Raw genomic sequence first — 23395 nt, 5'->3', positions numbered from 1 at the left:
CACGCAACCTCTCACCCACGCAGACTGCCCGACAGAGGGTGCTTGAGAGTAGTCAAGTATCTGGGTCGATTCTTTGCCCTCCCTATTGCAGAGGAGCTGAAGGCTACGTCAAACAGCTTCACTGCTGTCCCAGCTGACTCTACACAGGTACGCTCAGTATCACACCGTTCTACAAGGGACACTGCATTTTCCCACTGAGCCAGCAGGCCAGCTTAATAACTAGCCCCAAAAGAAAGACACCTTGTGTCTCAATGCCTCAAAGCGCAGCCCTGAAATGCTGAGTCTGTTACGTTGACAAACAGACAAGCAATACCACACCAACAGCCAGGAGACGAATGACCAGTTAATCGGTTTTAGGTGATGTTGGTTAAGAAAGGAACATTGGCCAGGGCACTGGGAAAACTCCCCATTCTTAACATGCACCTAAAGCAATAGAACCGAGGGGGACCGAGGCTTAATTTCTGCATGGGTGTCCTCTGACAATGCAGCACTGAAGGAGATCAGCCTGGAGAATATGCTCAAGCCCTGAAGGGTGGCTTGAACCTACGACCCACCGATGAACTCACTTTGACAATTCGCGTCTGCAGATACACACGAAGGGGCAATTCAAACACTTGCCATTTCCTGTGCCACTTCTTCAGGGGTGTCATGCTCCAGGTCGAAGCTGAACTCTATCGCCTCGTTATCCTTGTGCTTCCCTTTCAGCTTCTTTGGGTCTTCCACCCAGACCCTCAGAGCGAGCGAGGTGTTCTGCCCGCTGTCCTCCTTGGCTAACTCGATCCGCAGACCAGTGTCCTCTGTGAAAAATGCGTAGCTCAGTAGGTCCTTTATTGCAAGCCTGTATGTAGAAGGTTAAAGGGAATAAGCTGAGGTACAACAGTGGAAACGGAATCTGGCTCTTATAAATCTGGAGCACAGAGTTCAAAATTTGGTGTTTTTTGTCCGCATCCATTTTCTCTCATCGAGAAACTGTACAAGGCTTGCTCATTTGAAAATTGGCTCAAGCTTCACTTCCTTTGAACCTGACAAATGCAACTTATGTATGCGAACTTCCATCTCTATCTTACATGTACGCACAATTCCCATCAACTTCTTCCATTCTAAATTCCAGTGTCCACGTTTAGAATGGGAACTGCCTATGTAAACAGATCACGCTGGAATTACACCCCCCACCCCACAAAAGGTAGGAGGGTAGGCGCGACAAATTTACACCAGGAGTTTCCATTTCAAATGTAGACGTAGGTTTTGAAAATGGCAATGTGAAAAAAAAAGGACAGAATGCATGTCAGACAGTGGTGAGAATGTGGAACCCGGTTAAGATGAACAGCAGAGATGCATTTAAGGGGAAGCTGGATAAACACACGAGGGAGAAAGGAATAGAAGGACATGGTGAGGGCGAGATGGAAGCTGGCATGAAGCATAAACACCGGTATGGACCAGTTGGGCCGAATGGTCTGCTTCTGTGCTGCGAGTTTTATGTAGAATGGGGATGGAATTTTGCCTACGTGCCCTAATCCAATTATTTTCCCTACAGTCTACACTCAGTCTCAATGCCTGTGTGCAATGTCATAGCCATGAGAAATTTGCTGTTGGGGTTTTGGTAAACTCATGATTCAACTGCAAATTGGCAAACCTTGTAAACAGGCTGGAGGGCGGTGGGGTGGGGGCCAGGGTAAAGGGCAGAAAGCATGCTCCTGTATTGTTGGTGCCGCTTGGGGAGAAGCGAATGGCTGATACTTGGGCAACTTGCAAAGATGGCCCTGGGGTTGGGTAGGAAAAGAGGAGGGGGTCAGTCTCAGAATTAATTTTTGCCCCCTCCAGAGTTTCCATGTTTCTGCCGATGATTAGCTGCCACCCTGAATGGCGGGAGTGCTTGGTTGTCTGCAGCACATCCTTAAGTAAGCGGTAAAATCCTGCCGCGCAGTGAACGGGCGTCTGTCCATCACTGCTCTCCACCCCCACCAATTCTGCTTTTGCTGGGGGCGGGGGTAAAGTGGTAAGGGGCACGGAGATCATTTGTGTGGAGGTCTGGATGCTGCTGGGATCCAACTCGTGGCTGATCAGCTGAGCTCCTAGGGGGCCAGAAAATGGCAAGGGAGGCTATAAATCCAACAACTCCAGTTGGCGTGTGAGCTTGTTTTGAAAAACAAACTTGGGGCCAAGTGAAGGCATAGTTGAAAGAGGTGAAACGCAGGTGAACAGTATGCCTAATACTACTGCCTCAATTCTGGCTGGTCTGAGCCCACTACATGAAGAAAAATCCCTTGTCCCTATTATATGTTGGTTAATCTTTAACACTGTAATGAGCCTGTGATATTGCCAAGATGGTCATACTACTGAGCTGACGCTACAGACCCAATCAAATCCTTACACGATCAGGCAGCTGTTGTTACTTCACTTTTAGCATTCTTCCTCCCCCAGGTGAAATTTCCTCTCATACACTCAGGCTCTCTGAGAGAGCAATATTATACAACACGTACCAAGTCTGGGCGAGCAGAGAAAGCCACCCTTAAACAGGGGACAACACTGCTTTGGAATTTCAAAGCTATCTCATATGCAACCTGGGTTTGGGGGCGGGGTAAAATAGAGTGACATGGATCTGCGGAGAAATCGCTCTGCTTGCGCGCAGTCTCCATGGAGACTTGAAGCGACAAGCCATCAGTGTTTGTATACATGGGGCAAAAAAAAAGTAGTGCGCGAGGCTGTCGTGGATCATTCAGGCATTTAAACAGGGCGAAAAAGCTGACCGCCCATCCCTCTGCAGCACGCTGTCCTGACTGAGCTTTGACGCAAACGCTTCGAGAGGGTAACATTTTCCACGAGCGTACTATCAGTATCAGCTGCTGTGTAAAGTGAGCTCCGAACCAACGCTTTGTGATCTCTCCCCACCTGCCTCATCCAGTGGCTCATATTCTGCAATGCAGCATTAGACTGCAGCTTGTGACCTAGATTGGAGCTGGCAAAGTGTTGAAATCCTGGGCAAAACAAAAAAGATTGCTTTATTTTCTTTTCCTTAGCTGATGCACCTTGCCCTGAACTGGTTATTTTAACACTCTAAAAATCCTGATACCCGTTTTCTTACTTCCGTGCCCCAAGTGTCTCAGTAGGGGCATAAGCATTCCACAGCTCAAGGAAAGCCTTCCTCAGCTCAGCAACAACTTTGGATGCGCTTTCTCCTTCAGGGGAAGGAAAGGGCGGATTGCAGAAAAAAATATTGGTAGGAGGATTCAGAATCTGGAACCAGCCTGCCGCCACTGAGACACCCCAGAGGAGTAAGCGAATCAAAGACCAGCACTAGCAGGTTCCACAGGAGCGCCTGCTAAAAGTCGATACGCGGAACTCTGGCCAAAGCAATAGCCTCCAGATCTTCTACTGCAAGAGAGTGTGTGAAAGCACAAGAGGGTGAACGTGCGGGGGAGGGGGAGGAGGGGGAGGGGGAGGAGGGGGAGGGGGAGGAGGGGGAGGAGGGGGAGGAGGAGGGGGAGGAGGAGGGGGGGGAGGAGGAGGAGGGGGAACGTGCGGGCGAAGGGGAGGGGAGGGGGTGCGGGGGAGAGGGAGCGGGAGCGGGAGGGGGTGCGGGGGAGAGGGAGAGGGAGAGGGAGCGGGAGCGGGAGCGGGAGGGAGGGAGGGGGGGGGAGGGAGGGAGGGGGAGGGAGGGAGGGGGAGGGAGGGAGGGGGAGGGAGGGAGGGGGAGGGAGGGGGAGGGAGGGGGAGGGAGGGGGAGGGAGGGGGAGGGAGGGAGGGGGAGGGAGGGAGCGGGGAGGGAGGGAGCGGGGAGGGAGGGAGCGGGGAGGGAGGGAGCGGGGAGGGAGGGAGCGGGAGGGAGGGAGCGGGAGGGAGGGAGCGGGAGGGAGGGAGCGGGAGGGAGGGAGCGGGAGGGAGGGAGCGGGAGGGAGGGAGCGGGAGGGAGGGAGCGGGAGGGAGGGAGCGGGAGGGAGGGAGCGGGAGGGAGGGAGCGGGAGGGAGGGAGCGGGAGGGAGGGAGCGGGAGGGAGGGAGCGGGAGGGAGGGAGCGGGAGGGAGGGAGCGGGAGGGAGGGAGCGGGAGGGAGGGAGCGGGAGGGAGGGAGCGGGAGGGAGGGAGCGGGAGGGAGGGAGCGGGAGGGAGGGAGCGGGAGGGAGGGAGCGGGAGGGAGGGAGCGGGAGGGAGGGAGCGGGAGCGGGAGAGGGAGCGGGAGAGGGAGCGGGAGAGGGAGCGGGAGAGGGAGCGGGAGAGGGAGCGGGAGAGGGAGCGGGAGAGGGAGCGGGAGAGGGAGCGGGAGAGGGAGCGGGAGAGGGAGCGGGAGAGGGAGCGGGAGAGGGAGCGGGAGAGGGAGCGGGAGCGGGAGCGGGAGCGGGAGCGGGAGCGGGAGAGGGAGCGGGAGAGGGAGCGGGAGAGGGAGCGGGAGAGGGAGCGGGAGAGGGAGCGGGAGAGGGAGCGGGAGAGGGAGCGGGAGAGGGAGCGGGAGAGGGAGCGGGAGAGGGAGCGGGAGAGGGAGCGGGAGAGGGAGCGGGAGAGGGAGCGGGAGAGGGAGCGGGAGAGGGAGCGGGAGAGGGAGCGGGAGAGGGAGCTTTCCTGAATCAGTCAGTCAGTCAGTCAGTCATTCATTCAAAGGCTCCAGTTACACAATCCTTCAGGATTGGAATGGGGGAAAGAGAGAGAGGAGACAGCCACCCGAATGAACATGGTAAAAACAAACCCACCTCTCAGTTTTGTTTTGCCGAATACATCCTTCAATAATTTCTTTGATTTCCGGATCGCTCACCTTGTTGAAGCTCGCTGGTTTAATACCCTAAGAGAGGACACATGGCCAGGTTTACAAAGGGCACCTTGGCATTTAGCAAGCACCACCCACCAAGGATTGCCCCAACTCCTTGGCACCCAGCATCACCACAGACTAGTTCCCTGTAGAACAATGCTCCAATACTGAGCCTTAACCAAAGCACAAGAGCACATCAGTGACCAACAGTCAATCACTTGATTTCACTAGTCATTGCCTGCAGATGAAAGGTAGATTTAACCCCAAAGTAGCTGAAGTAAAAGGCATTATCGTGTAGGCCAACACTGCTTTGCCTCTCAAAGGCTGAATGGCAATCCCTCGCTCACAATTTGTGCATGGGATTTATTGCGAGCAATGCAGACGAGTACTCAATTGGCAACACCGTCCACATCGCTTCGAGACGACACCAAAGTAAATCCTGCTATCAATGAGCTTAAGAATTCGCCTGGTGTATTTTTACCAAAAAAAAACAACCAGAAAAAAACAAGGTGGAATTCCCTTGTCAGAAATCAACCCGGCTCATTAGATGAGGGAAGTGGCTCCCCTCATGGTGAGCTGTTGACCCTTGCAGAGAAGGGAGGTTTGAGGTCCCATTCCAGGCCTGCTTTGAGTCTAGCCACAAATGGCCTGAGAAACCCAAGTTAGGGAGGGAGAAATCAACCAGGGCTGCCGCGCCCGATCACCGTGCAGTCACATCGCGGTTGGAGAGGGCCCACGTAGATGGCGGACGAGGATTTTAATCCGCCTTGGCCAAAGCATCCGACACGCAGTTGAGTAGTCTGCTCACACAGCAAGGAGGGGTACAAGGAGGGCGCCTGTGCTGTTGGGAGAGGGAGGGGAGGGGAGGGGAGAATACTGCCAGTAACACTGCACCATGCCACGGCAGATAAGAGCATATCTCCATACAGCAAGTGCAGGAGTCACTTCAGGCAGCTTTCCCGCAAGCACCATTCAAAGTCCCTCTAGGAAAACATACTGCGCAGAAAAGGAAAACCTACGGGTCTGTTTACTAACTGACACGTCAAACATTGTTTTCTATCTGGGTGTGAGATTCAAATCAAAATGTTGCGCCTTTCTGACCTGCAGCCTGAATCGGAAGAGAAGATTGCTGTCTGCAAAGTTCCAGACCGAACAGCACTTAAACTCTTATTCAATAATTAGGGTGTGTGGTTTTAAAAGGGGCACAGTCACCTTAGCAGCAGAATACTTCCAGGTGTTCCTTCACAGAAAGGCATTCTTTTCCTTCCAAAACCATGCATTACTGCGAGCAATGCCACGGGGGATTTGAAGTTGCTTTCTCTAATTAACGTCAAGCACTTTAAAAAAAAAAAATATATATATATATAATTTTTTGAAGGAAGCGACAGCACTTACGCTGGTTACTTTGCGGTATATCTGGGCAGCGTTCTGGCACTCTGAGTAAGGGTATTCTGAGGTAGCCATCTCCAGCATGCACATTCCAAAGGCGTAAACATCAACTGATTCGTCATAATGTTCTTCATACATTTCTGGAGCCATGAACTCAGGAGTGCCTGCGGGGCGGAGGGTGGGTCGTAAACCAAAAACAAACAAGCTTAGCACTTTGCGAAGGGGAAAAAAAATTTATTTATTTATTTTTTTTTAAACGCCCCATTTCTCCCCTCTTGCAATGTTCGTGCAGCATGCACCTTTCCCTAGCCGAGCGGGGAAGCAGTTGAAGACCAATGCTCCCGCCAAAGCCACTCTTGCCAAGTTCCCGCTGGCGCAAGGAGTGCGACTCTCCCTCTGGTCCGTCCAGCTGATGGATTCACTTCAGCTCAAAAAGATTTAAAAACAAACAAACAGAAAATCCGACAGCACACAGCACGTAAGTCAGCTGCTGAGAGAAAAGGCTCGGGCTAGCATTCCAGGCATGACAAAGGGTATTGGGGTGCACGGCAGGGAAACGGGAGTCAGGATACAGGACAGCCTGGCTTTAACACCCGACCCAAAGAACAGAGTCTCTGACAATGCAGCACTCCCCTCTGCTGCCCTGGGAGCGCCAGCTTAGACTGAGAGTTCAGACCCACAGGCTACCAAATAAGCCAGGCTGACGTACCATGATGAGGTCATCAAGTTTAGCTGTCAGCTGCAGCTCGGGCTGTGGTAGCGCTCTCGCCTCCTGGTCAGAGAGTTGTGAATTAAAGCCCCACTCCAGAGTCTCGAGCACATAGTCCTAGGCTGGCGCTTCAGTGCAGTAGCGAGGGAGAGCTGCACTACTGGAAGCGTTGCGTTTCGGGCGGCCCTCAGGTCATGGCAGAATATCCCACGGCACTATTTTGAAGAGCAGGGGAGTTCTCCTCAGTGTCCTAGCCAATATTCATCTCTCGACCAACATCACTAAGGACAGGTTAACTGGTCATTATCACATTACTGTTTGCGGGAGCTTGCTGGGGGCAAATTGGCTGCTGCGCTTCCTACATTACAGCAGCGAGCACATTTCAAAACTGCTTCATAGGCTGGCACATCCTGAGGTGGTGAAAGGCGCTATAGAAATGAAAGTTCCTTCTTCTGGAACTAGGGAACAATTACAGCTGGAAAGGAAAAAGGAAAGAAATTACCTATAACACTTTTAGCAAAAGACGTGCGCATTAAGGTGGCAAGGCCCAAGTCCCCAATTTTGACAGATCCAGTGGGTCCTGTGATGAAGATGTTGTCACATTTCAGATCCCGGTGTACAATCGGCGGGGTACGAGTGTGGAGGAAGTGCAGGCCCTTCAGGATCTGCCTGCACCAGCTCCGCAAAACCTTCGGCTTCATCACTTTGAACCGCTTCAAGTATCTGAGTAGGAGGAGACAGTTCACACCAGTTAAAATACACACACCTGCCCCTGCAATCCATTCATCCATAGATGCAAAAACAATGTGCCTCTTCTGCATCCACAGCAGTGGTACGGAGAGATTTTAAAAAAAGTCAAAAACCAATAACTAACGCACATCAGGGTTAAAGATCGGATTGTGGAATAATACAGCACAGGAGGCGGCCATCTGGCCCATCACGACTGTGCCAGCTCTTTTAGTTAGTCCCACTGCCCTATTTCCCTATAATCCGCAAGGTCTTTCCCTGTCAAGCAGTCGTCCGATTTCCTTTTGAAAGTTATGACTGAATCTGCTTCCACTGCCCTTTCAGCAGTGCATTCCAGACCATAACAACTTATCGCGTCAAAATACATTCTCCTCCCTCTCCCCGCTGGTTCTTTTTGCCGATTCTCTTAAATCTGGCCCCTCTGGTAACCGCCCCTCCTGCCACTGAAACACTTTCTCCATAGCCTGGGATTGTTCCCCTTTGAATAGAGGTGGTTATGCGGAGATCTGACTGGTGTTCAAAATTATGAAGGGTTTTGACAGAGAGAGGGAGAAACTGTTTCCAGTGGCAGGAGGGTCAGTCCCCAGAGGGACACGGATTTAAAATAGTTGGCAGAAGGATCAGAGGGGAGATGGGATTTTTTTTTTTTAAAAACAGAGTGAGCTGTTGTGATCGGGAACGCGCTGCCTGAAAGGGCGACGAGAGCAGATTCAATGGCAACTTTGAAAAGGAAACTGGATAAATGCTGGACGAAGGAGAAAAACTGCAGGGCTATCAGGAAAGGGCAGTGGGGAGCAGGACTGATTGGATAGCTCTTTCAAAAGAGCCAGCACTGTCACGATGGGCCGAAAGAGCAGGGATGGAGACCAATCATTCCATGATTCGATCATTGAACAGGACTCCCAAAATTAAGTGTAAGCTCATTCCTGGGGTGGGGCATTAAAATATTACTATCACCCGTGAAACTGTACCCCAGCAAGTGAGCGCCTTCAGGATAGGAGGCAGGAGATGTTTTAGTGGAAATCTCTTGGACTAAAAAGTCTAAAATGTGACTGACTGCGCCACCAGCATCGACAGACACGCTAGGGTTAACGGCAGCGTGGTTGCTCCGACACATCCCAACGCAAATGCCCACAGTGATTGTGACGCCCACTGGCGGAATGCTTCCCGAGCAAGTGAACAGATTTTTTTTTTTAAAAATCAAATTGACAGCGACATGCAGGGGGCGTGATCAAGAAGTTTGCGGACGACACAAAGATTGGCCGTGTGGTAGACAGCGAGGAGGATAGCTGTGGGCTGCAGGAAGATATTGATGCTCTGGTCAGATGGGCAGAAAAGTGGCAAATGGAATTCAACCTGGAGAAGTGTGAGGTGACGCATTTTTGGGGAGGTCAAACAAGGCAAAGGAATGCAAAGGAATAATCTGCAGGGCTACGGACCAAATGCTGGATGGTGGGATTAGAATAGGTGGATCGTTTTTCGGCCGGCACAGACACAATAGGCCAAGTGGCCTCTTTCTATGCCTTAAACTTTCTATGATTCTACTTCTGGCCTGCAGCCTAAATCCGATGGGCAATTACCAATCTCTGAAATCCCCCAATACAACGATTAAACTCAGAAGTTTACATCTCCCGCGTGTTGAAAAAAAAAGAGGGTTTTTTGTTTGACTGCTGTCCAGCAATTTCGGGCCCTATCTGCACCCTTATCCTCAAAAGGAAATACGACACCGAGCTACATGAGGAGATATTAGGCCAGATGACTGAAGGCTTGGTCAAAGAGGTAGGTTTTAAAGGAGTGTCTTAAAGGATGAACACGAGGTAGAGGGGCTGAGAGGTGTAGGGAGGGAATTAGAGCTTAGATCCTAGGCAACTGAAAGCACAACCACCAATGGTAGAGGGATTAAAATCAGGGATGCTCAAGAAGTCAGAATTGGATGAACGCAGATATCTCGGAGGAACGCGGAGCTGGAGGAGATTATGGGAAAAGTGAGAGGCAAGGCCCCGGAGGGATTTGAAAACAAGGATGAAAATTTTAAAACCAAGCCATTAGTCGACCGGGAGCCCATGTAAATCAGTGACCAATGGATGAACGGGGTTTGGTGAGAGTTGAGACACAGGCAGCAGAGTTTTGGATGACCTCACACTTGCGGAGATCAGCCGGGAGTGTGCTGGAACAGTCAAGTCTAGAAGTAACGAAGGCATGAATGAGGGTTTCAGCAGACGAGCTGAGATGGGCAAAGTTACAGGAGGTAGAAATAGGTGGTCTTACCAACGGCGCGAATGTGTGCCTGGAAACTCATCTCGGGGTCAAACATGACACCAAAAGGTTGCAAACAGACAAGTTTAGTCTCAGACAGGGAGAGGGATGGAGTTTTGAGCAGGAACTGAAAACAATGGCTTCACAATTTTCCCTACATTTAATTGGAGGAAATTTACAGAGTAGGCAGAGAAGGAAAGAACGTAGGGACAGCTGTCACGCTACAATCTGCATTCAGGAGGGGCAGAATTTACAGACTGGCTCCAAAGTGGTGAAAGTTCACGGCTGAAGTGCTTTGGGGAGACTGATCTAGAGACAGACTTGCAAGGTATTCACTCACGTCTTTAGAGTTCCCGATGTCATCAGCTCTGTTACCAGCACAATGCATTTCTTCCCCTTTAATGTCGACTCCCAGGAGTCGTAAAAGCGCACGATATTGGGATGCTGTAAACCCTTCAGCATTTCGGCCTCCTCTTTGAATCTCTGCTGCTCCGCTTTGGTAAGCTTCCTGTCCTGCAATGCAAAGGGAAGAGGAGATAATTTTAGTGAGGGGAGGTGGGAGGGGGTGGCTGCCAGAAATAAGGGCTATTGAGTTACAGATCTTTTGGGGCCCCAGGGGTTGATGCACTTAATGGTGTGGTGCTGGCACCCACCAGAAGCTCCAACCTCAGGTCCGTGTTGGTTGCATCTTTGAGTTAAGAACTGAATGGCGGAACAGGCTTGAGGGGCTGAATGGCTTCCTCCTGCTCCTATGTTCAGCCATGGTAATATAGTTGGGGTTGGTTCCACTAGATCCACCCTCAGTAGTTTTGTGTTAACAAGGCTAGATTGTGGGGTTCGAGTCCCACTCCATAGATTTGAGTGCCTAATCTAGGCCGACACTCCCAGTGCAGTGCTGAGGCCACGCTGCACTGTCGGAGGTGCCATTTTTGGGTTAAGACGTTAAACCAAGGTCCTGTCTGCCCTTTCAGGTGCATGAAGAGACCCTGAGGCACTACTTCTAAGAGCAGGGGAAGTTCTCCCTGGTTCCCTGGCCAATACTTATCCTTCAACGAACATCACGAAAATAGCTCATCTGATCATCATCACATTGCTAATTGATTAATCTTGCTGGGCACAAATTGACTGCCATGTTTCCTACATTCCAAACCCCAAGGACTACAGCGGTTCAAGAAGGCAGCTCACTATCACCTTCTCAAAGGCAATTAGGGATGGGCAATAAATGCTGGCCGAGCCAGTGACGCCCGCATCCCCCGAACGAATAAAAAAAAAAGACGTTTACAACTGGCGAGGAACTTAGTAAGTTTGTTGTTGATTAATGAAGTATACGGAGCTGCCATCTTTTAGATGAAACATTTGTCTGCCCACCGAGGGGGATATAAAAGATCCCAAGACACTGTTTCAAAGAAAAACAGGGGAGTTCTCCCTGGTGTCCAGACCAATATTTATCCTTCACTCAACATCACTAAAAAAACAGATCTAGCCTTTATCACATCGCTGTTTGTGGGAGCTTGCTATGTGCAAGTTGGCTGCTGCATTTCCAATATTACAACAATGACCACACTTCAATGGCTGTGAAGCACTTTGGGACATCCTGAGGTGACAAAAGGCGCTACAGAATTGCAAATCTATCTTTCTTCTCGTCACTGTGAATCCAATCTTAGATACGAGATGCCAAAGGCAACCGTGGTAAGAATAAGGCAAATCTCTATTATGAGGGAGCATGTGCGGCGCGCATCCATCCACCCACAGCTGTCCTCCCCCAAGAAAATAGGGCTGTTTTGTTCATGGTAGGAGAGGCGGCTGGACAGGGAGGGACAGAAAAATGTACATATAAAAACAGAAATGAACGGACATAGGATGTTCAGAATGACTGGTTTTACTAAGGCAGCCACGTGAGAGTACGATGCCCCGTTTTATTTTGCTAGAGTTTCTGAACTTTAATCAGATGAGTGAACACAACAATACGAGCTGCAATTTTGCGAGCGTGCAGCATAAACACCAGCACAGAGCTGTTGGGCCAAATGGCCTGTTCTGTGCTGTAAATTCTATGTAACTCGATGGAAAATATGCAACATTTTAAGAACACAAATCGATTTAAACTTGTAAGAATAAACTGCAAAAATCCGGTTTGGTATTGCTGGCTGACACTAGGGGGCAATGCTGCACACAGGCACAAACACAGGGATCAAAGCTCTACACACTGCAGTTTCCCTATCATCTACCTCCTCCTCTCTCCACCACACAAACCCCCGTCCACCCCCCCACCCCCGCACAATTTTATTTGCTTCCCTTTTGCAGGCATCGACTCATCTGGGGTCACAGCTCCACCGATGTCGAGTACTCTGCCCTAGTGATAGCACACTATTTGACCAGAGAAGGCATCATCACAGCACAGCCTGGGATCCATGAACATTCGCTTTCCAGCACGGGGGGGGGGGGGGGAAAGAGGGGGAACTGCAAAGTGATGAGAACTGGGGACCATGGCTGAACTTTGTCCTTGCCTGACTCAAAGGCGTAGAGACCAACTGCAGCACCCAGTTGGAATCCCAGACAAGATAAACTAACTCAGACCAAGGGGCACTGAACCTAGACTATCTGGACCAGAAACAACCCATACTGGACTGTACCTTTATCTACTCTTATCTCTGTCTTGGAGAGGGTTGTGGTGGGGGGTGGTCGTGGGACAGTTTTCCCAAGTCTTAATTTTTCCATCAGATGCACAGTACAACAACATACATTAATGGAGTGCCTTTATCATCGCAAAATGTCCCAAGATGCTTCACAAGAGCATTATCAAACAATATTCGACACTGAGCCACATAGGCGGTATTAGGACAGGCTACCAAAAGCTTGGTCAAAGTGGCAGGTTTTAAGAAGCGTCTTGAAGGCGAGCGAGAGCGGAGGGGTTTTGGGGAGAGAATGCAAGCTCAGGGCCTCAGCAGGTGAAAGATCAGATGCCAACTGTGGTGCAATTAGAAATCGGGGACGCGCCAGAATTGCAGGAGTGCAGAGATCACAGAGGGCTGTGAGGTTGGACGAGGTTAGAGAGAGGGGGAGGGGCGAGGCCACGGAGGGATCTGCAAACAAGGATGAGAATTTTAAAAATCAAGGTGTTGCCGGTCGGGGAGCCAGGTGTTGGTCCGTGCACGCACGCACACACAGTCAGTGATCTGTGCGTACGCACCAATTTGCCAATTCTGTAAATGGAGAGCTGACATCACACCTACAACTGGCGAGCAGCATTCGTCCTGGACTGCTGCCATGCTTTATTATGGGAAAAATGGTTTGCGTACTTAATTGGTGAGTAAAACACTAATCAACTCTAATCATGTGCAAACATCCAAAATATACATATTAACAGTGGTGATAAAAAGGCCATGAAAGTTAACTCTCATTAGGCTGAATCACCTCAACGGTTCACCAGGAAATATAGGCTCGCCTCATCGGCATTCCATGATTAGTGTTACAGCTGATTTATTTCAGTAATGAGGGCTATGATCTGTCATAAAACTGCAGGAAACAGTTTACTGTCCTCTTCAGGTACACTCAATACTGACACCCCAAGGCACTCGGATCTCAATGGAGCGGAAGAGGGTGGGTGAAAGTTTTGTGGTGTCTAAAGGAATTTTGAAAACACCCAGCAGTAAAATTAAAGATTCTTTCCTTCCAAGCTACAGTCCTAGTGTCGAGAGACACCATTTTGAGCAGGATAACACGGAGGTACAGTACTGGTGGGGACAGGTCTGTCACTGTATAACACTGGGGCACAGTACTGGTGGGGACAGGTTTGTCACTGTATAACAATGGGGTACAGTACTGGTGGGGACAGGTCTGTCACTGTATAACAATGGGGTACAGTACTGGTGGGGACAGGTCTGTCACTGTATAACACTGGGATACAGTACTGGTGGGGACAGGTCTGTCACTGTATAACACTGGGGCACAGTACTGGTGGGGACAGGTCTGTCACTGTATAACAATGGGGTACAGTACTGGTGGGGACAGGTCTGTCACTGTATAACACTGGGGTACAGTACTGGTGGGGACAGGTCTGTCACTGTATAACACTGGGGTACAGTACTGGTGGGGACAGGTCTGTCACTGTATAACACTGGGGTACAGTACTGGTGGGGACAGCTCTGTCACTGTATAACACGGAGGTACAGTACTGGTGGGGACAGATCTGTCACTGTATAACACTGGGGTACAGTACTGGTGGGGACAGGTCTGTCACTGTATAACACTGGGGCACAGTACTGGTGGGGACAGGTCTGTCACTATTACACTGGGGTACAGTACTGGTGGGGACAGGTCTGTCACTGTATAACACTGGGGCACAGTACTGGTGGGGACAGGTCTGTCACTGTATAACACTGGGGTACAGTACTGGTGGGGACAGCTCTGTCACTGTATAACACAGAGGTACAGCACTGGTGGGGACAGGTCTGTCACTGTATAACACTGGGGTACAGCACTGGTGGGGACAGGTCTGTCACTGTATAACACTGGGGTACAGCACTGGTGGGGACGGGTCTGTCACTGTATAACACTGGGGTACAGTACTGGTGGGGACAGGTCTGTCACTGTATAACACTGGGGTACAGTACTGGTGGGGACAGGTCTGTCACTGTATAACACTGGGGTACAGTACTGGTGGGGACGGGTCTGTCACTGTATAACACTGGGGTACAGTACTGGTGGGGACGGGTCTGTCACTGTATAACACTGGGGCACAGTACTGGTGGGGACAGGTCTGTCACTGTATAACACTGGGATACAGTACTGGTAGGGACAGGTCTGTCACTGTATAACACTGGGGTACAGTACTGGTGGGGACAGGTCTGTCACTGTATAACACGGAGGTACAGTACTGGTGGGGACAGGTCTGTCACTGTATAACACTGGGGTACTGTACTGGTGGGGACGGGTCTGTCACTGTATAACACTGGGGTACAGTACTGGTGGGGACAGGTCTGTCACTGTATAACACTGGGGTACAGTACTGGTGGGGACAGGTCTGTCACTGTATAACAATGGGGTACAGTACTGGTGGGGACAGGTCTGTCACTGTATAACACGGAGGTACAGTACTGGTGGGGACAGGTCTGTCACTGTATAACACGGGGGTACAGTACTGGTGGGGACAGGTCTGTCACTGTATAACACTGGGGTACAGTACTGGTGGGGACAGGTCTGTCACTGTATAACACGTGTGATGCTGGTTGAGGGATTATTGTTGGCCAGCTCACCGGGGAGAACTCTCTAGGCTCTTCGAAATAATGCCCTGGGATCTTTTACACCCATCTGAGGGGGCAGGCGGAGCCGCAGTTTAACGTCTCATCCGAAAGACAGCAAATTCTGGAAGTAACAGTCTGGATATGTGTTCAAGTCTCTGCAGAAGGGGCTCAAACTCACAACATGTTGACTCAAAAGGCGAGACCGCGACCCCTGAGCCACGGTTGACAACTCAGGCACTTGGATGATGTATCAGGGGCTGTCATCCAGCACAATTGCTGCCTTCAGAAGCAGGAGGAGATCAATCACAAGTGTGCGAGGTCTCAATTTCGCTTACCCTCTAATTTGAACATGACATTGAGGAATCAGATTCTTCTCAGTGAAACTCTGAAAAGTCATTCAACTGGAAGGCAATTAAACTTCCAATCTGTTCCCAAACCAAACCATGAATTCAAGGCATTACAGTATAACCCATGGACCAGAACCATCGATTAGAAGCAGAGTAAAAGTTGTTCCACTTCACCAACAATGCTCAGCCTCGGACAGGCACTCTCTACAAGTACCAATCCAACATTTCCATTTCTTACGGGTAAAAATGACTATTAAGTAGTAGCTTTGTGCTGTGGGTTCATGCAACAATAGCTCAGTTAATGCCCTGCAGGGAGGGAAACTTGCCACCTCTTCCCACAATCCAGCCTGCACAGCAGTTCCTGGAAGACGATGGTTCTCAGAAGCTCCCCTAATCAGTGCTGTGTGTGTAATTAGCTCAGTTTTAGTGTTAACAATAAATTTACTGAAGTCACTGCTAATTGTCCTATCCTTCAGCAAATAAAAAAGCATAATTCTGGAAATTTGAATCAAAGGCAGGTGCTTTAAACTAGGTGCTAGTCTCGTGGCACTCTTGCACACCCTTACCAAATCCTCAAGCTCACTCACCCGGTGAGGAAACCATATCTGGCCACAGTATTCGAACTGAGGCCTAAGTTTTTCATCAGAACTGCAAGTTAGAGATGCTACAGGAATTTATTTATTTATTTTTTTTAAGTGCAGAGGCAGGGATAGGAAAACCTCGTCAGTTCACCTGATCACCCAAGCTCATAGTTTGCTATGCTTGTGATTGTTGACTGCGGGAAAGCTTGGCTGGAAATTCAAACGTCAAAAACACTGGATGGAGAAGCTGGCGGCTTATTCTTCAGGGAAAGGGGACCACCTCTCGAGAAAGAATGTGATGGAGAAAAATTGCCAGAAGATTGGTTTCCCTTCCCCTGCCTCCGTACGAGGATGTAAATGAAAGCGATGCAGGACAGCTGTTCACTAGGCCTCCTAGCGTCCCACAGCACGCACGAATTCAGTATAAGTGGGGGTCGGCAGCTGTCAATCCGCAGGGTATCATTCTCCGTCTCTGCACTTGGAATACACCATCCCTGGTGCGGCCATTGAGAGACAGGAACATGGTACAGGAGACGTCCATTCAGCCTCTCGAACCTGATCCGCCATTCAATTAGATTGTAGCTGATCTGTACCTCTATTTCATTTTCCTGTCTTGGTTCTGTTAATGCTTAATCCCCAACAAAATTCTAGCAATCTCATTCTGGAAAGCTCTAATTGAACCCCAACCTCAACAGCTATTTTTTTGGGGGGGGGGGGGGGGGGGGGGGGCGGGTGGTGGTGGTGGTGAGGGGTGGGGGGGGAGGTGTTTTCTAGATTTTCCATCCCCTTTGTGTGAAGAAGTGCTTCCCGACATCACCCCTGAACAGCCTGGCTCTAACTTTAAAGTTCTGCCCCCTTGTTCTGGACTCCACCCACCAGAGGAAATAGTTTCTATCAACCTGATTAAAAGATTCAATCATCTTAAACATCTTGAGGAAAGTCTAACACGTATTTCCTCAAACCCAGATAATGGATCCCATTTTTCCCTCAGCTGTAAGAAGGAGCGCCTTTTTTGAATTAAAAAAAAGCGATCAATCACAACATCAGAGACTATGTGTTTTAGCAGGAATGTCAGTTATGCAGCACAAGCAGATGTCACAAGGGTCGTGGAATGATCGCCATGCAACTAAGGTGCATCTCATTACCCGATGGCACAGGGCAAGTCTGACTGCTCTAAAGGAAGATTGGAACATTGTTGGCAGGGAAATGGGCCACCAAAACCAGCCGAATGACGGAGAGCATTTCCTACTGAGGTAACTGAGCCCTGTGTCACTGCATCTTGGCCAAAACAGTCATTCTGGCACTTCAGCTGGTCTTAGGGTTCCATAGGTCAGGGGAAGGAATAAATCAGCTTGGGTTTCTTCTCCCGGTCACCAATGATCCTTCCGAGCGTGTGGATCTTCGGCGGGGTCAGGACCAGGCTCGGCGGTGACATGGTTCATGCATGATGAATGGCCGCTCGGTAAGGTACCGGAGGATATCGATGGAACCATGCACACTACAAGGTGACAGCTTCTCTGCAATTTGCCCCACCCCACATCTTTGCTGTATTCGACACCACCCGCTACCAGGAAGTCCAGCAGCCGGCCTATCTCAGGCCAGCACAAGCGCAACCACTGCCAACTAAGTTCATGTTTCTGTGGCGTTTCTGCGTTTCCATGGAAAAAGCCATTCAATTTACAGGGACACAATCACAACCACACACATAAAAGGCTGAAACAGACTTGCAGCTAAGTATGGTGTGCGCTGATACCGACAGCGATAAGAGCCACCCTGAGCCAACCCCATGTTCTGGGAGCTCGAGAAACACTAATGTCAAAAGATCAACGTCAGACTGGGGCGGGAGTGGGGTGGGGAGGGCTTCCTGTGAAAAGTCACAGAAAACAGAGGTAGAAAGCCAAGGATGTCACAGCATCAGGTTAGATTTTACTGCACACATAAAACTGTACCTGGTTTTCTACTCCTTATGAAACATATGCTGATTCGACTATTTCAAATATCCTAACAGGGCAACATTTGTTAGACTAGCGTTCTGAAAATGGCAACCAATATTTTTTTTTTTTTTTTTAAATAGCCAGATGTAGATCAGACACTGTAAACTGCAATGTGCAAGAACCACAGGGGTATTCAGGACTTCCTTTCAAGAAAGAAAATTCATTTTGACAACCAACAGGAAACAAAACTGTTAAAAGTGCCCAGTACTGAGCTGAGGTGCTTTGTGCATTTAAAGGCATCCTGGATAGCTGTTAACTGAGTTTATAGAAGTAGCCAACCTCTCATGCCCCCACCAGCCCCTCGCTATCCCCTTGTGCTGTGCAAATCATCCCATCTCGATGACGGGCTGGATTCCACTGTCATGGGAACTGTACAAAACTGTGCAAATTACTCGTGACGGTTTTCTGATGACCGAATCATCCCCTTTTACCCACCAAAAGAAAAAATGGTGGAACAAATCTAGCAATAGAGAAACCGTAACCAACAATGATGGCAGAGTACAGCCGAGAGGCACCGCTTCCATTACTGCAGCCCTCTGGAGGGGTCAGCAGAAAAACACCTCCTGATCTGGGCCTTGGCAGTCTCCAGAGCTGCAGCATCAAGTCAATAGCTCAGCTAAAGAGATTGGATTAATAACGCCAGCCCGACTGCAAGTAGCACAGTTTCAGTTAGGTTAAGCAGACGAGCATGGTGGTGGTGACAGGTGGGTTCCAAGGAGTGCCAGCCAAACGGTGAAGCCCAAATATTTCTGAGGAAAACCCAAAATGGACAATTCCCAGATGGCAATGCAGTGCCAGGGCACAGTTTGCGCCCACAGCACTCCCTGCTCAGAGCTACTGGCCTTAATCGTGCCTACTGAGGGGAGGCTGGGTATTTCCCCACCTCTAAGGTAGAGGAAGATATGAAAACCAATCCTGCTGCTCACATCAATTTCACAGTCAAAAAACTAATAAAGACCGCTGTTTCCCCAGCGATTGAAGAAGCTTTCAATCCATTTTCCTCTACCCCACCCCTCGCTTCAAGGGCAGACTTTTGTAAGTGAAATCTACATTTGGATTAAGCATCACCCATCAGTGAGCCATGACAGACGCCAGTTTTTCCAATATGGTTCATCTCATTAGAACATCGCCTTTGCAAAAGCACCTGATGCCCATCAGCTTAGCTCAGCTGACAGTGCTCTACGCTCTGGGTCAGAAGGTTGGGAGTTCAAGCCCCAATCCAGGATTTTAGCATATAATCTAAACTGACACCCCAGCGCAGCACTGAGGGAGTGCTGAATTGTCAGAGGAGCTGTCTCACCGTTAAGTTATTCTGAGGACCCCATCTGCTTCTTCCAATGTTCTGGGTAAACACTAAAAAGGTCCCGGGTTCTATTCAAAGGGTGGGAAGTTTTCCTGGTGCCCTGGCCAAAGATCCCACTGCACTATTGGAAGAGCAGGGGTGCTCTCCATGTCCTGGTCAACACTCCTCCCTTCACCAACACCACCATACACAGATTTAGTGGACGTTCATTTCCTTGCTATTTTCAGCAACTTGTTGTGCAGAAAAAGGACTGCACATTGGCTGACATAACAGCAGCGTCACTTCATGAGGATCCCATGGTAGGTGAAGAGCTTTAAGGCACTACATATATAGGAGGTTTTTACTGGAGTCCCACTGCCCTCAAATACCTAGAAACCCACCATCCTCCATCCTGCAAACTAACTATCCCTCCACACAGTCAGGAGCAAAGGACAATACAGCCAATCGACATCACAATAAATAGCTTCATTCCTCCTTGGTTGGGTTTATTGGAGGATCAATACACAAAGCTGTAAGTCAAGAGGTTTATACGCCAAGTTCCCTACCTCAGCCAAGTAGATACGAGAAGGCCACTGAGCCGAGGCCACAGTCAATTTTCCGGGGGCAAAGGAATTAAATTAACTGGGCTTGAGCAGCTATTCTCGGCTGATAGCTTCGCAAATGACTCCGTGGGGACTTAGCACAGGGTTCAATCCATCTCAGCCATAACTCAGGTGGTAGAACCTTCGCCAGAGTCAGAAGCTCGCGGGTTCCAGTCTTGCGCCAGAGACTGGAACCCATAACACAGGCCAACGCCCCCAGTGCTAGTACTGAGGGAGTGCTGCACTTTTACAGGTGCACTCTTTCATTTGGGACATTGAACCAAGGCCCCACCTAACCTCTCAGGTAGGCATACAGGTTTCCATGGTGCTATTCGAAGAGAAGGGCAGTTCTCCCTCAACGTCCTGGAGCCAATATTCATCCCTTAACCAAACAACCATCACCAAAAAAAAAAAAATCTGGTCATGGTCACGTTGCTGTGTGTGGAAGCTTGCTGTGCACAGATTAGCTGCCACATTTCCTACGTCACAACAGTGACTACACTTCAAAAAATACTTCATTGGCTGTAAAGTGGGACATCCTGAGATCGTGAAAAACGCTATAAAAAATGCAAGTTCTTCGCTTTCTTGCAGCTAAGATGGCAAGTGGGGTGGGAAGAGAAAAAGCAAGGTAATAAAAGGGAGCTGATCTTTTCCAAGCCATAATGCACCCAACCCCAGGGCTAGTTTCCTTCCACTCTCCGCAAACACATTCAAAACGTACGTGCGACAGGCAATACTTTATTACCTCCTTCTAACACTGCCACACCAGCGTTCTTGTTTTCAACGTCTTTCAGTCAGCAAGCCTGTGGCCATAATTTTAGGGCATGGAAATAGTGATGGGCTTACACAAGCAGAGAACAAAACACAAATTCCCCAACCCCAAGCATGAAAATTCCAGTGGGGAACAGAATCTGTTTTTGTACTTCACAGATCTAACTGCAAGCCTCACTGAACACAACAAAAGTACAACACCAAAACAACAAAGCCACATGGCCCTGGCTCAATAATGAAAACTGCATGTTTAATGTACAGCGTGGGGGCTCCCCATTTCCCTTTTTTTGTTGTTCTTCGATAAACGGGGGATTTTAGTTTTTAAAAGTTTATGCAAATGTTTTGAGACTCAAAAGCTTTGAAGCTCGATAAGATGAAGTTCCTGAAGATTTCCCCTCACCACAAAGAGGAAGAGGAGATTCCCTCAAACACTGCATTTGGCAGGAGTGAGAAAATTCTGGAGCGTGTATTAATTTTGTATGTGGCTTAGAGAGAACTTTTAACTTCCAAACAAAAATGAAAATGTCGCTTCAGAGGAGATACTTATGGACAGATTTTTACCACCCCTCCCCCCACCTTTTTTTGAACATTGTCCCCCTGTCCTGTCACCTTTGCAGCTCCCCAAGATGGTGATATTCCTTTGCCCAATGGCACCCAAGGGTCTGTCCATCCTCTTCCCCAGTGAGAGGGACTTTAAAGATAGTTCATTGCACAAGCCTTTGATGTGGAGAAAAGCAGAAATGAGAGTGGCGGGGGTGGGGGGGGGAGCAGAGGGACTGCTCAGCTCGATGCTCAGAGAAATCACGTGGTATAGCACTAAAAAAAACGCTTAATGCCTATTAGGGACAAGTGTGAGAACTTCAATGGAGACAGGAAATAAGTATAACACACAGCAAATCTGTTCTCTGTACACAGCAAGAGTGGATTTAGCTTGCGCTGTACGCATTGTCGTCTACTGACCTCATTTCAAAACCGCAATACATAGGAAGCACATTTCAAAGGTCTTGCCACTGCTCTGTGACACATGATAACTGTGATACAGCGTTTTGAGAGCGCGCAAAAGATGTAGAGAGAGATCCATAGACAGACAACGTCTTTTGTAAATACAAGTCAAGCTGGTCATTAGACCACTTAGCCATGTATCATCAGCTGTGGCTCAGTTGGTAACATTCAGTCAGAAGGTTGAGAGTTCAAGTCCCATTCCAGGGAACGGAGCATAAGTCCAGGTTGACACTCCACTGCAGTACTGAAGAGCGCCGTGCCATTGGAGGGTCAGTACGGTCAAACTCCAGAAAGCTTGTTAAGGAAGGATAATGCTGGAGCCCATCTTTACACAGTTTCACATTTATTGTGCACAGTAAAAGGATTACAAACATGTAGCTCCTCACTCAAAACCCTCCACCAGTCTCAGTATGTGTTTGCTTATAAGTGCTCAAGTAAAACCCCAATTAACATCCTCCACCTGCATATAAACAATTGATACACAATTAAAAGATTAGCAAGTAAATTGCGGAGGGACAGTACCGAGGGAGTGCCACACCGCCGGAGGGGCGGACCCAGGGAGCGCCACACCGCCGGAGGGGCCATCTTTCAGATGAGATGTTAAACAGAGGCCCCACGGCTACGACTGTAAGAGCAGAGGGGTGGTTCTCCCCACTGTCCTGGGACAACATTTATCCCTCGACTGACATCACTAAAACAGAAGAGATCATTCATCACATTACTGTTTGCGGGAGTTTGCTGTGTGCAAATTGGCTGTCGCGCTGCCTGCGTTAAAACAGCGACAACACTTCAAAAGTAATTAATAGGCTGCAAAGGGATGTAAAGAGGGTATGAAAGGCGCTATATAAATGAAGGTCTTTCTTTTAGCTAGGATTACCCTAGTGGAAGAAATTCTTTGTCCCCAGAAAACCTTTTGTGGTGAGTCTGGTTGGTCAGTATAAGAACCCCCCGCACATTGAAAGAGAGTTAAATAAAGGTTGTGCATGGTGATGTTTCTTCCCGGGTGGGAACAGGGACTACAATTTTTCTTTCTTGGTACTTTGTGAACTTTCTGCAGCTCTGCACACTGAGTTGTTAGGCTCCACAGTACTATCTAATTCGCCACTTTCAATCACAATGAACTGTCCCTAGTGACCACTTTTTTCAACATAAACACTATTGAGAAACCTTTGACACACGGCTACCTCGAAAATAACAATCTGCATTTATATAGCACCTTTAATGTAGTAAAATGACGAAAGGCGCTTCACAATTCAACACCAAGCCACATAAGTAGCTATTAGGACAGGTGACCAAATGACCAAGTGCTGCCCTTTAAGGAGCATCTTAAAAGGAGGATAGAGGGGCGGAGAGGTTTAGGGAGGGAACTTCAGAGCTTAGGGCCCCAGGCAGCTGAAGGCACGGCCGCCAATGGTGCGATAGCAAAGTTTGGATTTAACTCAAGTTTATGCAGGGTGGAAGATGGGAGGCTGGTCAAGAGAGCATTGGAATAGTCATGTTAAACCAAAACTGCATTCTTAAAAAAAAAAAAATGAAGTGAGCCCAGAGACACAGAACATGAATAGCTCTCCTGGTGAACCTCTCACAGGAGTGTTCCCCTCACCCTAATCAAAAGGCCAGTTCTGAATGGTTGTTGAGGGTGATGCAGTGGTATTGTGGAGTCATTCTCAAACACACCACCAAAGTAAGAACTGGACCAATACTGAATAATTGGACCATTTTGCCAAGGTTGTCCTGA

General features: G+C 49.1%; 1 protein-coding gene across 1 annotated transcript in view; it reads right to left on the bottom strand.

Annotated features, from left to right (window-relative positions):
• Positions 1 to 23395, bottom strand: part of LOC137358379 (serine/threonine-protein kinase WNK3-like) — a 52918-nt gene that overhangs the window by 6902 nt on the left and 22621 nt on the right. Inside the window, exons 3-7 of the mRNA XM_068024319.1 lie at positions 10179 to 10351; positions 7338 to 7558; positions 6133 to 6290; positions 4682 to 4770; positions 619 to 838 (exon numbers count right to left, since the gene is read on the bottom strand). Of these exons, the coding sequence (XP_067880420.1) occupies positions 619 to 838; positions 4682 to 4770; positions 6133 to 6290; positions 7338 to 7558; positions 10179 to 10351 (861 nt within the window). The remainder of the gene's footprint in view (positions 1 to 618; positions 839 to 4681; positions 4771 to 6132; positions 6291 to 7337; positions 7559 to 10178; positions 10352 to 23395) is intronic.

The sequence above is a fragment of the Heterodontus francisci genome, chromosome 49, assembly GCF_036365525.1.
Source record: "Heterodontus francisci isolate sHetFra1 chromosome 49, sHetFra1.hap1, whole genome shotgun sequence".
NCBI lineage: Eukaryota > Metazoa > Chordata > Chondrichthyes > Heterodontiformes > Heterodontidae > Heterodontus > Heterodontus francisci.
This window is presented reverse-complemented; position numbering and strand designations above follow the sequence as displayed.